The sequence below is a fragment of the Lithobates pipiens genome, unplaced genomic scaffold, assembly GCF_037356315.1.
Source record: "Lithobates pipiens isolate NorthernLeopardFrog02 unplaced genomic scaffold, aLitPip1_a1.2 Scaffold_28, whole genome shotgun sequence".
NCBI lineage: Eukaryota > Metazoa > Chordata > Amphibia > Anura > Ranidae > Lithobates > Lithobates pipiens.
The window spans coordinates 157,973,725-157,988,501 of record NW_027507789.1 but is presented as its reverse complement, the minus strand read 5'-3'; the positions used below and the strand labels follow the sequence as shown (position 1 = coordinate 157,988,501).

Sequence of the window (14,777 nt, the reverse complement as noted above, 5' to 3'; positions counted from 1 at the left end):
GTCTCAGATAGAGTAGCCCCCCTGGGAATTCATCCAGCATTGCGACTTCCTCATCTTCCCGCTCCTGCTCCTCCACAGCTTGATCAATGACACGATGCAATGCACGCTCCATAAAGAAGGCATAAGGTACCATGTCACTGATGGCGCCATGGCTGCGACTGACCAGTTTGGTGATCTCCTCAAATGGCCGCAGAAGTCTGCATGCGTCGCGCATGAGCAGCCACTGGCGCGGTGAAAAAAAACCCAGCTCCCCAGAACCTGTTCTGCCGCAGAGTTCATACAGGTAGACGTTAACTGCACGTTTCTGCTGGAGCAGCCTATCAAGCATATAGAAGGTTGAGTTCCATTGCGTCGGGCAATCGCAAATAAGACGTCTGACCGGCAGATTGTGTCGCCGCTGAATGTCGGCAAGGCGAGCCATGGCCGTGTAAGATCTTCTGAAATGGGCCGAGATTTTCCTTGCCTGCCGCAAGATGTCCTGGACCCCAGGGTATTTGACAACGAATCGCTGCACGGCCAAGTTTAAGACGTGTGCCATGCATGGCACGTGCGTAATTTTGCCCTGTTTCAATGCGCTAAGCAGATTGGCACCATTGTCACACACCACTTTACCAACTGTCAAATTGAGCGGTGTTAGCCACTGATCTGCCTGTGAACGCAAAGCTGAAAGGAGTGCCGGGCCAGTGTGGCTCTTGGCTTCCAGGCACAACAGACGCAGCACAGCATGGCAACGTCTCACCTGGCATGTCGAATAGGTTCTGGGGCGCTTGGGTGGCGCAGCAGAAGAGACGCTAGCAGCGGAAAAGGAGGAGTCAGCTGAGGAGGATGGAGGAGGAGGAGAAGAAGAGCCGGGCCTGCATGCAATCCGTGGCGGTAAAACCAAACCTACACGGGTGCCACGGGTTACATGCTTGACGGCCGTCAGAAGGTTCACCCAGTGGGCAGTAAAAGTGATTTGCCTTCCCTGCCCGTGTTTGCTAGACCACGTGTCTGTGGTCAGATGTATCTTGGCACCGACACTGTGTGCCAGAGATACATTCACTTGCCGCTGAACATGGCCATATAGCTCTGGGATGCCCTTCTCTGAGAAATACTTCCTTCCTGGGACCTTCCATTGTGGTGTTCCAATGGCCACAAATTTTTGAAAGGCCTCCGAGTCCACCAGTTTATATGGCAGTAGTTGGCGGGCTATCAGTTCTGACAAGCCAGCCGTCAACCGTTGGGCAAGAGTGTCATCCGGCGTCATCATTTTTTTACGCTCGAACATTAGGCCCACGGAAGCCTGCCTTTTTGCAGAAAAATGTGAGCTTGGCGTGATGGAAGGTGGAGTGGAGGACAATTGTGAGGAGAGAGGAGAAGGAGAAGGAGAAGTGGAAGACGAGGCTGGATGGTGAGAGCCTGGAGTGTGGCTTTGTGTGTTCCGTTGCTCCCACTGGGCTCGGCCATGGCTGCTCATGTGCCTTCTTAAGGCGGTCGTCCCTAGGTGAGTGTTGGGCTTACCGCGACTAATGCGTTGACTGCAAAGATTGCAGATGGCAACGCTATTGTCAGCATCGGACACGTTAAAAAAAGCCCACACTGCGGAGCCATGTGTCGGCGTCCTGGGAGCGCCTGATACATTAGCAGTCTGCTTTGTCCCTCCTGTGCAATGTAAGTTATTCCTGCTTCTCCTCCCTATCTGCTGGTCCATATCTCCCTCTGAACTCCCCTCCTCTTCCTCTCTTGTGGGCACCCACGTGACATCACTAGACACATCATCATCGACGTCACCTTCCCCACCGCTATAAGTAGAGATCTCGGAGTAGGCAGCAACACCGGGGACCAACCTCCTCCTTGGGCTCATCTGGATACTGTCGTCAGACTGCAGAGTGGCGGTTGTTGCTACCTCCTCTTCCTGATCCAATGCCAAGAGTGGCTGCGCATCAGAAATGTCTTGATATGGATCGGAAAATAATTCCTGTGACTCAAGCGGAAGGTATGTGGTGGTGGTGGTGGTGGTGGTGTTGTTGGTGGTAGTGTCTTTGGGGGCGCACATAGCAGAGAGTGAAGAAGAGGGTGCAGATCGAGAGGATGAGGAGGGTGCAGAAGAGTAAGGCTGAGTGAGCCACTCAACCAAGTCTGGTGCGTCCTTTAAAGTAATTGAACGCACCTTCTGCAACTTCCCACTTTGGCTCAAGCCTGTTGCTCCTGCCCTACCCCTACCACCCCTGCAGAAGGGCCTGCCTCTTCCTCTGCCTGTCATTTTTTAAATGACCCTGTGACAAAACTCTCAGTCCCTATACTGATAAAGGACTGCTGCAGAATAGGGCAGCAGTCAGCAGTAGTGCACCTCAACCCTATATATTGTGGACCTATACCAGTCCTTAAGGATTAGCAGACTGTACCTCACTCAACCCTATGTACTGTAGTACACTATACCTTACCAGTCCTTATAAGGACCTTTGTGTAACTAGTAGGTTGTGATTAGCAAACTGTACCTCAGTCCCTATACTGATAAAGGACTGCTGCAGTATAGGGCAGCAGTCAGCAGTAGTGCACCTCAACCCTATATATTGTGGACCTATACCAGTCCTTAAGGAATAGCAGACTGTACCTCACTCAACCCTATGTACTGTAGTACACTATACCTTACCAGTTCTTATAAGGACCTTTGTGGAACTAGTAGATTGTGATTAGCAGACTCTACCTCAGTCCCTATACTGATAAAGGACTGCTGCAGAATAGGGCAGCAGTCAGCAGTAGTGCACCTCAACCCTATATATTGTGGACCTATACCAGTCCTTAAGGAATAGCAGACTGTACCTCACTCAACCCTATGTACTGTAGTACACTATACCTTACCAGTCCTTATAAGGACCTTTGTGGAACTAGTAGGTTGTGATTAGCAGACTGTACCTCAGTTCCTATACTGATAAAGGACTATATATATATATATATATATATATATAGAAAGGCCAGTGTGGTGGCCTGAAATTATGGGAGGAGCCCGGTGGTGTATATAACCAGCCCGTTCGCCTTTCCTCCTCGTCGGTTCCGGTGCGCGATATCTGATACGTCAGACATCAAGGGCTGACTATCCAGACCAGATGCAGTGAGCCTGTTCGTGAGTTCCCGCGTTATTCGTTTCCGTCTTGACAACTCGTCTTCCCGTACATCAGCGTCCGTGGGTTTCGCCGTCGGAGTGTCGTCGTACCCATCGAATTTGTCGTTTCACGTTGGGCCGGCTGTCGCAGGTTTGGCTTCGGCATCCCCTTTTCAATTATGTATTTCGATGTACCATCAACATTCCCTGTACTCTCGACCCGCTCGCTTCTTTTAAATCGAATGTTTTACCGTGGCCCTCGTACGCATGTCACTATTTTCTATTTTCGATGTAGTCGTTATCACTTTTCGACACGTTCGATTACGCCACGTCAGGCGATTCATTCGCAGGTACGGCATTCAAAACTATTCGTCTGCCCGAGCATTTCTATTAGTATCGGTCGAATCGTTCGACTCACAGCCGACTGCTTGTTACGACAAGGCAAGCAGTCCGCACGTTTCGCTTTGTCTGCTCCAGTTCGAATATATGTCTCTTCATTCATGCAGTTATGCTATGTATCTTATTTTATCTCATGTCAAATCATTTCACTCCCAGTCATTTCTACCGTTTCAAATCATTTCTGTCACTAGTCGCGCTCTGGCGCGAATCTTGTCGCACCTCTGGTGCACCGATTCGCTTTGAAGTGCCCCAGGGTTCGGCCTCATTTCTGTACATGCTCCAGAGACTGAATCACTCGCAGGTTCACGCACGGTCCCTGATTCTCGTCTCTGTCATGGCATACCATTTCTGTCACTTATTACGCCCCAATTCGAATCCTGTCGCATTCCTCTATGCACCGATTCGTCCTGGTGTGCCCAGCTGCTACGCCTCATTTCGGTACATGCTCCAGAGACGGATTCTTTGTAACCTACAGTCCAGTCGTTGAATCCTGTCTCTGTCATGGGACATCATTTCTGTCACTTATTACACTCCAATTCAAATCCTGTCGCATTTTTATGCACCGATTCGTTCTGGTGTGCCCAGCTGCTACGCCTCATTTCAGTACATGCTCCAGAGACGGGTTCTTTATTGCTACCATCAGTCCAGTCGTTGAATCTTGTCTCTGTCATGGGTTATCATTTCTGTCACTTATTACGCTCCGATTCGAATCCTGTTGCGTTTATTTATGCACCGATTCGTCCCGGTGTGCCCAGCTGCTACGCCTCATTTCAGTACATGCTCCAGAGACGGATTCTTTGTTGTAACCGTCAGTCCAGTCGTTGAATCTTGTCTCTGTCATGGCATATCATTTCTGTCACTTATTACGCGCCAATTCGAATCCTGTCGCATTTCGTTTTATGCACTGATTCGTTCTGGGGTGCCCAGCTGCTACGCCTCATTTCAGTACATGCTCCAAAGACAGGTTTCATCTGTTGCTTCATGGGGTCGTCCTCTGATTCTTGTCTTTGTCATGGGTTTTCATTTCATTTCACCTATCACGTTCCGGTACGAATAGTCACATCTGTGTACCAAATTCATCTCGGCGTGCCCCAGGAATGGCCTCATTTCGGTACATGCTCCAGAATCCATTTCGTGCTCGGTCGCAAGTTGTGGCATGGCGATCTGGATCTCTGTCATGGCAGGTTCTCTCACTTCACTGTCACATACCGCTTCCCGGTTTGGGTCCAGTTGATTCTTCAATGTTTGGACGCCTACCGGGGGCCTTGCTCCTCGGCCTCATTTCATTATCAGTTGCCTCGGAAGGGAAACTCAGCTTCGTTTAGGTGGGTCTCGCCGTTTTCTCCACATACAAGCGTAGACTTCTTGCAATCGTTGCAAACGCACATCCAAGCGTAGACTTCTTGCAATCATGGCAAGCACGCATCCAGATATAGACTAATCGCAATCATTACAAGCACGCATTCGAGCATAGACCTCTGGCACTCATTGCAGGCATGCATTCGAGCTTAGACCTCTTGCAATCATTGCAAGCACGCATTCGAGCATAGACCTCTTGCGATCATCGCAAGCACGCATTTGAGCATAGACCTCTTGCGATCATCGCAAGCACGCACTCAAGCATAGACTTCTCGCAGTCATCGCAAGCACACATTCGAGCATAGACCTCTGGCACTCATTGCAAGTATGCATTCGAGCATAGACCTCTTGCAATCGTTGCAAGCACGCATTCGGGCATAGACCTCTTGCGATCATCGCAAGCACGCATTCGAGCATAGACCTTTTTTCATTCATTACAAGCACGCATTCGGGCATAGACCTCTTGCAATCGCTGCAAGCACGCATTCGAGCATAGTCCTCTCGATGGCATTACAAGCACGCATTCGAGCATAGACCTCTTGCAATCATTGCAAGCACGCATTCGGGCATAGACCTCTTGCAATCACTGCTAGCACGCATTCGAGCCTAGACCTCTCGCGGTCATTACAAGCACGCATTCGAGCATAGACCTTTTGCATTCATTACAAGCACGCATTCGGGCATAGACCTCTTGCAATCGCTGCAAGCACGCATTCGAGCATAGACCTCTCGCGGTCATTACAAGCACGCATTCGAGCATAGACCTTTGCATTCATTACAAGCACGCATTCGGGCATAGACCTCTTGCAATCGCTGCAAGCACGCATTCGAGCATAGACCTCTCGCGGTCATTACGAGCACGCATTCGAGCATAGACCTCTTACACTCGTTACAAGCATGCATTCAAGCATAGACCTCTTGCAATCGTTGCATGCAGGCATTCGAGCTTAGACCTCTGGCGATCATTGCAAGCACGCATTCGAGCATAGACCTCTTGCACTCATTACAAGCACGCATTCGAGCATAGTTCTCTTGCAATCATGGCAAGCACGCATTTGAGCATAGACCTCTTGCAATCGTTGCAAGCAGGTGTCCAGGCACAACTTGTTGCAATCATTGTGGGCAGGCACTTCTGGCTGCGCGATGGATTGTTTTGGGGAAAGCCTGGATACCTTCCTAAAGATACGTTGTATTACGGGGTACTTATTTATAGGTATAGTTGATCCAGGGAAAAATCCGATTGCCTCTCGAGGGGTCAGGAAGGAATTTTTTCCCCTGCTGTAGCAAATTGGGCTATGCTCTGTTGGGGGTTTTTTGCCTTCCTCTGGATCAGCTGCGGGCGTAGAATTGGGTGTGTCGGCTTGTGTGATACTTTATTTAATTTGATTTGTGGTGGGACTGGATGGACTTCGGTCTTTCCGGCCTGGCTACCCATGTGACCTACCATAATTCCTTGCAATCGTTGCAAGCACGAATCCCGGCATAACTCCTTGCATTAGTTGCAGGCACGCATCCTAGCATAACATCTTGCAATCATAGCAAGCACGCATCCTGGGTAACATCTTGCAAGCACGCGTCCAAAACATACATTCAAGCACAACTCCTGCAGTCCTCGCAGTGCACATGCGGTAACATGAACGGCTCACAGTCACTACGTACACATCTCCAGTGACAAACTCCCGGGCATTTATCGCAAGCACACGTTTAACACACTTTTGGTCATACCAAGACTCGCGACTTAGCATAACTTCTTGCAATCATTCGTTGGCAAGCACGTTCTCAGTGGCACACGAACCGGCTACACGTCATTTTCAGCAGCACTCAATCGGCCACTCGTCTCCTGTGGCTTTTCTTACACAACCACTCACTGTTGTCTGCCTACTCATCTCTTCCTTAGGACAGTTGAGTTCAACTCCCGTCCCGCACCAGGATCATGTTGACACACGCAACTGACTTCTTCCTGTAGCACGCCCAGGCTATTTCTAGCCAGCGTTCAGCATTTCTTATCCTTACAAATGCACGGAGAGCCTTCTGTCATTCGGCCCATACAGCAAGATCCCCACTACGAGGCATCCAGAGGCATCAGCCCATAGCCAACGGCAGACGCTCGCCCATCACAACTACCGTCTTTAGGGGCATATAATATCCTCGCATATTCCCCTGTCTAGTCATCCAATAGACACCTACAGTCCCTACACGGCATGTCGAGTTTCCCTATGCGCATCATCCCTCAGGGTTGCGCCTTTGTGTCACGCCTATTGGTCTTACTGTCCCTCTCACAGGATTCAGAGCAAGTCCTCAGCCTGGATCCCGCGGCAATAGCAGTCCTTGCCTTGCGGGAGGAATTGCTATCGTTTGGGATTGGCGTCTCCCTGTTCATTTCCTCTGTGTCTTCCCTTTCTCCCCAGGTGATGACCGACGCAGCGGCCTCCACGGGCTTGCGGCTGTTTTTGGCCACCTCTGGCTCGCAGCTCCCTGGCCTCCCCAGTTACTGGCAATTCCTGGCTGCGCCAAGGCGTCCTCTCTGTTGATTATGTCCTTTCTACGTCGACTGGTCCAGCTCTTGTTGTTGTTTCAGTTCAACATCCGTTGTTCCTTTATCCCCGGTAAATTCAATCAGGCAGCGGACGCCCTCTCCCGCTTTAACCTTGTCTCGTTTTCCGTTCAGGTACCTGGAGCCGGACCAACATCAGCAGCTATCCCGGACTGGTCTCAGCTGACCCTGGATTAGCCCCTCACCTCCTAGCGGCTACACAACTCATTGATCACTCCCTTTTCCGCAAATAACCTCAAGGCCTATCAATCAGCCTGGAGGGCCTTTAATCGTTTAATCACGGATCACAGCACAGAGACGTCCCGTGTCAAGCAAGTCATAGCCTTCATTTCCTACTGCCACTCGCAGTTGGCGTTATCCTTTAATACGACCCGGCTATACCTGACCGGTGTATAACATTACACCTCCCACCAGGACCCTACCGTACCCTCCTTATTTACCTCGCCGTTCAGGCTGTTATGTGCGGTATCCAGAAGCGCCAGCCGATGGCCGGCACCAGACTACTGCCTATCACAGGAGACGTTTAGAAATGTGTCAGATATCCTGGCCACTGCACCTTTTCGGTCTCCACAGTAGTGTCATTTACAAACAGCCATACACCCGGCCTTCTACGGCTTCTTACGGCCAAGCGAGTTTACTTGTAGTAGCCTCACAGCACGCATGCTGTACAAGCACCACCTGGTCCGATACAAAGACCATTCCGCCTTATACTTAGCAGTCTCCAAGACACAGCAGCTTGGCTCGGGTACGGACATACACTTCTATAAGTCCAACAACCGCTGGTACCCGATCGCCATTCTCACCGCTCGTTGCCCCTTTTGGCTGATCAACCAAGTACTAGTCTGCTTCTGCCGTTTCACACTAAGCCTCTGAACGCTGCCCGCTTTATGGATCATCTCAGGATACTCCTGGGTATCCTTCGCCTCTATCCTACCCACTATTCATTCCGTATCGGAGCAGCTTCAACAGCATCCCGCCAAGGGGTCCCGGACCACATTATCAAGAAGTTGTGCAGATGGAGGTCCACCTGTTTCGCCCGCTTCATATCCAATCCGCTAGTGGAGATGGCCCAGGCCTTTGTCGAGCTCACCCAGTAACAAACTTGAATCAATAGAAGGCAACCCCTACCTGAATGTTTTGCCCCCTTATTTTGGTATACCGTACGTCGGACCAGGGCACACTTTCAGGTCCATTTCAAGTAAGCGAGTTTATGTTAACCTTGTTTGTCATCCTTATCTGTATCGGTCAGAGGGCTCTGGACCATAAATATATATATATATATATATATTATAAAATATACATTATATAATTGGGGATAAGGTAACAGGGACATAATATTTCGAAAAAAAAAGAAAAATGTAATTGAATGTGTAGGGCTATTAATCGTACAGCATTACATTTTACCATGTTCTACTGTTTTAGGTAATAAAGTATACAAAAGCATGGATTGCATTTTAATATGTTTCAACGTGGCCAAACTGGGCCATAGCATGAAATGAAATGGGGCACTGTTTTCAATCAAGAAATCAGCCAGTTACACCTCTGCATTAAAAACAGAACTGGGTGTTATGGCTGCCATAACTATAATGATGTCTAGAACTCAATACGACACAGCCAACACTTACAGATAGATATAGAAGAGGCCATATAACAGACCAAACTGGCCATATACAAGACTTTCTGATCATTTGTATGGGAATGCTCAATGCCTTAGAAAATCATTTTTATAACCCACATACATATCCAGAGTTCACTGCCTGGGTTGTTGATTGTTCAGCAATGTACGGGGCTTTCTAAAAAAAAGTGAAGGCTGTCCGAACCTGTCCATAAAATTGGTGAAAAAAAGCAAATGGATGTATTTTAATAAATCAGAGATAGTATTTTAACAACGTGTCCTTAACTTAACTTAATTTCCCAATGATTCACTATCGCTCAATTCTGTAAGTGTTCTAATGTACTATCATTTTTGATGTAAAGGGACACTTTTTAGTTACCATGGACAATCTCAAGTTTCCAGGCAGAAAGAACAGTATATATAATATAAAAGTGCATGCAGGGCACTGGACAAAGCACTAGGGACAAAATGGAGATGAAATGATTTGATACAGTAATGTAATCTGTAAGATTACAGTGTACTGTATGTGTTATGAATTTTGTACTTTTTGAATTTGCCGCCGGGCTCCCCCCCCATGCGTTGCGATGCTCGCAGGGAATGGAGTCCGGCACACAGAGCTTCGGCCAGAGGACACAGCCCACATACATAGTGGGGGGGACATTGCAGGATCCTGGGGTCAAGATAAGTAACCTTTACCAGGATTCTGAGATGCAAACCTGAGTGTGGCACAGGGTTACCACTAATAGTACTTAAATGTAATCCCGAGCCACATTCGGGAATACCGCCAGGGAGGTTAGCAACGGATGACTCATCAGCTGTCAGCAAGGTTCCCTTTTCCTCTATTACTGGAAGTGTTTTGTTGTTTTCTTGGACATACTTATAAACATAGATCAGCTCTCAAAATTCGAGCAGGTGAGTGGAAATTAGCTGAGGGTGAGTGTGGAGCAGAGGTGGACTGATCCGACAGTTTCCTGGCTGATCTCTTCTGGCAGAAACGGTGCAGATTTTTTTACAGGGCATCATTGCCTACCACCCCCCTGGCCACTCTAATGCTCTGTAATAAAGGCCGCACTGCTGATGTGCACGGTTAGGCCCTGATGAGGCTGTGTCGATGGGCACTGATGAGGCTGCACTGATGGGCACTGATATGCTGCACTGATGGGCACTGATAAGGCTGCACTAATGAGGCTGTGCTGATGGGCACTCATATGCTTTATGTTAATATTGTTAAAGTTGTCATTAATATACATTTTTGTAACTTAATTCTGTCTAAAACATTTAACAGTGTAATTTCATGAGATAATTTACGAGGGCATGTTTAGGGGCGGAATTAGTAATGGGTTGAGCAACTGGTGGAGAGTAACTCTTAAGACCTGGCTAGTAGTTCAGGGCTTGACATTTTGAGCCCTGACATAGATAATATGTCAAGTCTGAATATAGATTTCAATGTATTACAAGTTAAAGGGCAAACATATGACAGTATAATGTGGTTCATGAACAATGTTCATGGTTCAATCATTTTTGTTAAGTTAAAACAGAACAACAAGAGAAAGCATCTAGTCCGCCCACGCAGGGCCCAGGACTGGCAACATGGGTATAGACAGGCTTACAGAGTATAAACAAAAAGGGAGGAGCATCCTCCATAGTCAATTGTTGATATACACAAATACCGAACAAAAAACAGTTCAGGGATCATCGGAGGTGTCAGTCAAAGCCAGCCCAAACAAGTCACGTGGTGAGAAGGGAAGGCATACGCCAACCAGGATTCACAAATTGTTAAGAACTTGGCGTGAGAATCATCAATATATTGGACATTTGTTTATTGAGCATCACAGCCCTCCAACGGTCTCTCGCTTCCTGAAAGGGGACTGTAGGTTTCTTCCAGGCCTGGACAATCATCCTCTTAGCTGATATAAACAGATAGGATGCCATTTTTTTTCGACGCGCAAGAAGGCAAATTTTGCATTCTTTTGAAAGTTCAGATAAAACAGAGTGTGTAGTATGGCAATCACTGGAGACCAAAAGCCTCCCAGAAGCAGACAGACAGCAGGTATGTAGAACAGCTCCACGATGACCACATCCTCAGAAACAGCGGTAACAGACTGGATTAACAAGGCCGATATGGGTAGGAACCCAATACCACCTTAGGAGAACTTTATACACCTCCTCTAGAATGGCAGTGTTATGTAGGTATTGGCGACGATACAGTTTTACTTTAGTATGATTAATAAGAAACATATTGGGAAGATGTCATTTTTTTAAATGTATATACACTGTATATTCATTTGAATAGAGTTTGAGGTTTATAGACGTTTCAGATATAAATGGATTTTGAATATGTATTGTGACCTTTGGTGCTTCTAGTGATGGGATGGAGAAGCCGTGGTAGATTAGTGTATTATATAGATGGTTTAGGTAGCAGCTTTTGACTTTTATATATTTTAGGCTGTGGTGATGAATGGCGTCTCCCTATACTTGTTGTCCTGGATGTTGGGGGCGAGGAGATCCGGTGAGTGATCCCTCCCACCATTTGCATCATTAACCACATCCTTGAATGGCCAGATAAGATGGGTATAACCATTATAAGTGGTGAACGGAATGTTAGGCTCCACACACTGATGAAGTCCACACCCGGACGATACACGTCTGGGAATAGGAACCAGACCTTCGATTTTTCAATCCCGCGGTCACCACTACCTATGCTGAAGCGCCTTGAGAGCTGATTATCTGTCCAAAATGCTGGCACGGTTGAATGCCTTTTATGTGAGTGCGTTATCTTCATTTTATTCGACAATAAACACTCTGACAGAGAGCACTAGATTTCCTTCTGTTTGATTTTCATATACCGCTGATTGAGAGCGTGCAATACTGACAGGAGGTGTTGGAGATTGAATCACAGACCAGGAGCAGTCATCTGAGATTATCCCCAATAGGGGACTGCATGCTTAGACCTGCTTGTGAAACAGGGGTCTAAATATAAGGTGAATGGCCATCCATTCACGGTGGAAGATTACTATTGATGAGCACATTTATTTTTGTTAAAAATGGAGGTGGAAGATCACAGCCTACTATTACAATGAACTTTGGAGCCATTTATTTTGATTGAATTTTACTATTTATTTTATTGTAGCTAATTTATTTTGCTTTTAGCACACACTGATACACATATAGATCTTTTTTTGAACGTTTGATACACTGATGCTAGTTGCGCTGCACTAAATGATTCTAATTATATTTTGAAGTGACAGCGAACGCTTTTGCCCCGTACATACGATTAGACTTTCCGACCACAACAAAACCGTGGATTTTTGTTCGAAGGATGTTGGCTCCAACTTGTCTTGCATACACACGGTCACACAAATGTTGGCCAACAATTACAAGTGTAGTGACGTACAAGACGTATGTGATATTTCCATTATGAACGCTAGTTATATCTCTGGCTTATACTTGATTCCGTGGACTTTTGTCCGATGGACTTGTGTACACATGATGGAAAGTCCGGCAACAAACATTTGTTGGCGGAAAATTTGAGAACCTGCTAGTCAACATTTGTTGGCAGAAAGTCAGACAACAAATGTTTGATGGAGTATACACATGGTCAGACTTTCCGCCAACAAGCTCACATCCAACATTTGTTGTTAGAAAATCCTATCATGTTTGGCAGCAACTGGAATATTTATTTTGAAAAGCTATTGGGATTTATTCACTTTATATATTTGCGGTGATTAAGGTTGCAGTTTATTTTTTATATAACAATGTCTAGGAGTGTGGAAAATGATCCACCACACAGGATAACGTTTTGCATATAGGGCGAGTTTAGGAACTGGCATCCTCTTCAGCTATATGAACGGTTACAACTGCTGTATAAAGATCAAGATTACACATGCAAGCACAGCAGAAAATGTGTATTTAACTCATAGTTCCACAACAGCTGTAGAGCACACTGGGGTGTCTAAGCTTGCTTTAACACATACCTGGATATGGATTCCCATAGACCAGTCCCGGGGCCTGGGACATGGAGAAGGCAAGAGAGGCTGAAGAACGTTCCTGTAAAAGTTTGTGGTTGAGGTCATCTACTTCTTCTAGTTTTCTCTGTAAAGAAGTAAAAGCATTATAAACCTTTGTACTGGCACCTTGTATTTTTCACCTGTATAAGATGTACATTAGTCATGTAGTTTCATGGTGTCATTTGTTGCCCCTGTATACACATTCTTGTGTCAGAAGTTTCTGCTTGTGTTCATGGCACATGGCACTGCACAAGTTAATACATGTCCCATGTCTGTAGTCTAAGAACTGACATTTCCTGTGAATAAACTGTATCCCACAATCCCTGGTTCTCTCAGTCTAGTGCTCTGCAGGTGAGAGATGCACAGTATTTAGATCTGAGGCAGACCAAGCAGGCAGAGCAATTAACAGAGAGATCACCATTCACGCACTGTACATGACTGTTGCAAACAATGTGAAGTGAAGGGAAAAAGAAGAGGTTCAGGAGCTTTCAGAGGATGTTACAAAGGGCAGAAAAAAAACAGTAAGAAACAACTGATTTTAAAAATGGATTCTAAGGTCATTAAGCGGTGGATATGTATGGCTTTTTAGTGTCACTTCAAAATTTTAGAACTTGGGGTTCTCCATTGTATGTTAATGAGGGGAAACTCAGTGTCCATCTTTTTCGATGGGGACAGATTGTGTTTTTTTTTATTTCAAATTGTTCTTGGTAGATTGCAGGTCTACCCAGGCCAAGGCTGCTCCAAACACCTAGAAGGGAGGAAATCTTTTTTTCTTTTTTTTTTTTTTTATTAATTTAGGGTACATGCACACTGTGGTTCTTGTAAAGGCTTTTCTTCTGGCAGGAAAAAAAGCAGCTTTCAAAATGCCCCTAGGCTGCATTTTTGCAAATATGTTTAGACGCGTCAAACGCTTAGGATTTTATTAATTTAATTGACCAGAATATTATTTATTATTATTTTTTTATTCTGGCCATTGAAATGAAAAAAAAGCATTAACACACACCTAGCGCTTAGGCACATTTAGATGGGCTTACGTGTGTTTAGGAGCATTTTGGTGTTTTTTTTCTTGCCAAAGCACTCCTCTCTTGAACACACAAGTGATTTTTTTCTGCCTCTAAACTCATGTAAATGCCTATGTGTTCATGAAAACATAGGCTGGGATTAAAGGGGCATTTAGACACAGAAAAAAAACTCAAACGCCTGTAAAACAGGTGTTTTTGAGCTACAGTTTGCATGAGGCCACTGTGTGAATGGGAGATCATAAATATATAGTCTGATTTTTCCAAATTTGATGGCAAAAGTGGAAATACAGTTTACGTTTTACTGTTGCCTGTGCCCATTAACCACTTGCAGACCGGACCAATTTGCTGGTGAAAGACCAGACCCCTTTTTGCAATTCGGCACTGCGTCGCTTTAACTGACAATTGCGCGGTCGTGCGACGTGGCTCCCAAACAAAATTGACGTCATTTTTTTCCCACAAATAGAGCTTTTATTTGGTGGTATTTGATCACCCCTGCGGTTTTTATTTTTTGCGCTATAACCAAAAATAGAGCGACAATTTTGAAAAAAACACATTATTTTTTACTTTTTGTTATAATAAATATCCCCCAAAATTATATAAAAAAACATTTTTTTCCCTCAGTTTAGGCCGATACGTATTCTTCTACATATTTTTGGTAAAAAAAATCGCAATAAGCGATTATTGATTGGTTTGCGCAAAAGTTATAGCGTTTACAAAATAGGGATAGTTTTATGGCATT

At 45.9% G+C, this 14,777-nt stretch overlaps 1 protein-coding gene across 8 annotated transcripts in view; it reads right to left on the bottom strand.

The window, feature by feature from the left end:
- CALCOCO2 (calcium binding and coiled-coil domain 2) overlaps positions 1-14,777 on the bottom strand; it is a 209,473-nt gene that overhangs the window by 25,272 nt on the left and 169,424 nt on the right. For all 8 annotated transcript variants that reach the window (XM_077459788.1, XM_077459784.1, XM_077459780.1 and 5 more), the window contains one exon: positions 12,984-13,101. In XM_077459788.1, coding sequence (XP_077315914.1) covers positions 12,984-13,101 — 118 coding nt within the window. The remainder of the gene's footprint in view (positions 1-12,983; positions 13,102-14,777) is intronic.